The following is a 953-nucleotide window of genomic DNA, read 5'->3' as shown; positions in this document are numbered from 1 at the left end:
ATGTGCCCTATCGCTCGTGCAGTGACATTCGGAATGCACAGTCTGGGGCATATATTATCCAGGCGAACAATGAAAGTTACGCTTTTATGGTGTACTGTCACCGCGATATGGAGGGTGGAGGCATCTGGTTGGTGATACAGCACCGATTCGACGGATCGCTAAACTTCTATCGCAACTGGACCGAGTATCGGAATGGTTTTGGTGACATTGAGAAGGAGTTCTGGATAGGACTTGAACGACTACATCAGCTGACATCGGGGCGACCCCATGAATTGATGGTTGAGCTGAGAGACTTTAAGGGGAATTATAAATTTGCACTCTACGCAGCATTCGAGATTGGCAGTGAAGCCGAACATTACAATCTGAAAACACTTGGAGCTTACAATGGAACTGCAAAGGATTCTCTGTCAAGTCACAAGAATATGAAATTCTCGACGTACGATCGTGATAATGATGTATGGAAGGAAGTAAATTGTGCTGTAAGATTTGAGGGTGCCTGGTGGTACTACAACTGCTATCGCACCAATTTGAACGGGCCATACAAGAATATAGTAGATGGTAAATCGATGAACTGGTACGACTTCAGCAATTCCCATGAAGGACTGAGCTTTTCAAGAATGATGATCCGACCAAAATAAACTCTATTGTATATTCGCTCAAGATCAGTTGTGCGTTATCCATTCCCTACTAAAGGCAGGAAAACCTCCAAAAGGTCAACGTACGTCTCGAAGACTTGAAATAATCATCCTTCAGTTTGAAAATGCACGATTAAACGTGGCCAAAAAGGAGAAGACCTTAAACGCCAAACGTTAAATAAGAATAGCATTTGCTACGGTCCATAACGTACGCTTTACTTAGTCCGGAAATGTTAACCCGAGCAGCGACTACTTTCATCACTATCTTTTTCTACAAATATAAACAATCTATATCTTCTTCTTCTGTATATATAACTA

General features: G+C 42.1%; 1 protein-coding gene across 1 annotated transcript; it reads left to right on the top strand.

Annotated features, from left to right (window-relative positions):
* Positions 1-8: 8 nt before the first annotated feature.
* LOC128270714 (fibrinogen-like protein A) lies at positions 9-638 on the top strand (the record flags this gene model as incomplete). The annotated part of the gene is made up of 1 exon (XM_053008129.1): positions 9-638. A coding segment is annotated over one exon (630 nt), but the record flags the coding sequence as incomplete, so codon positions are not given.
* Positions 639-953: the final 315 nt, after the last annotated feature.

The sequence above is a fragment of the Anopheles cruzii genome, chromosome 3, assembly GCF_943734635.1.
Source record: "Anopheles cruzii chromosome 3, idAnoCruzAS_RS32_06, whole genome shotgun sequence".
In the NCBI taxonomy this organism is placed as follows: domain Eukaryota; kingdom Metazoa; phylum Arthropoda; class Insecta; order Diptera; family Culicidae; genus Anopheles; species Anopheles cruzii.
This window is presented reverse-complemented; position numbering and strand designations above follow the sequence as displayed.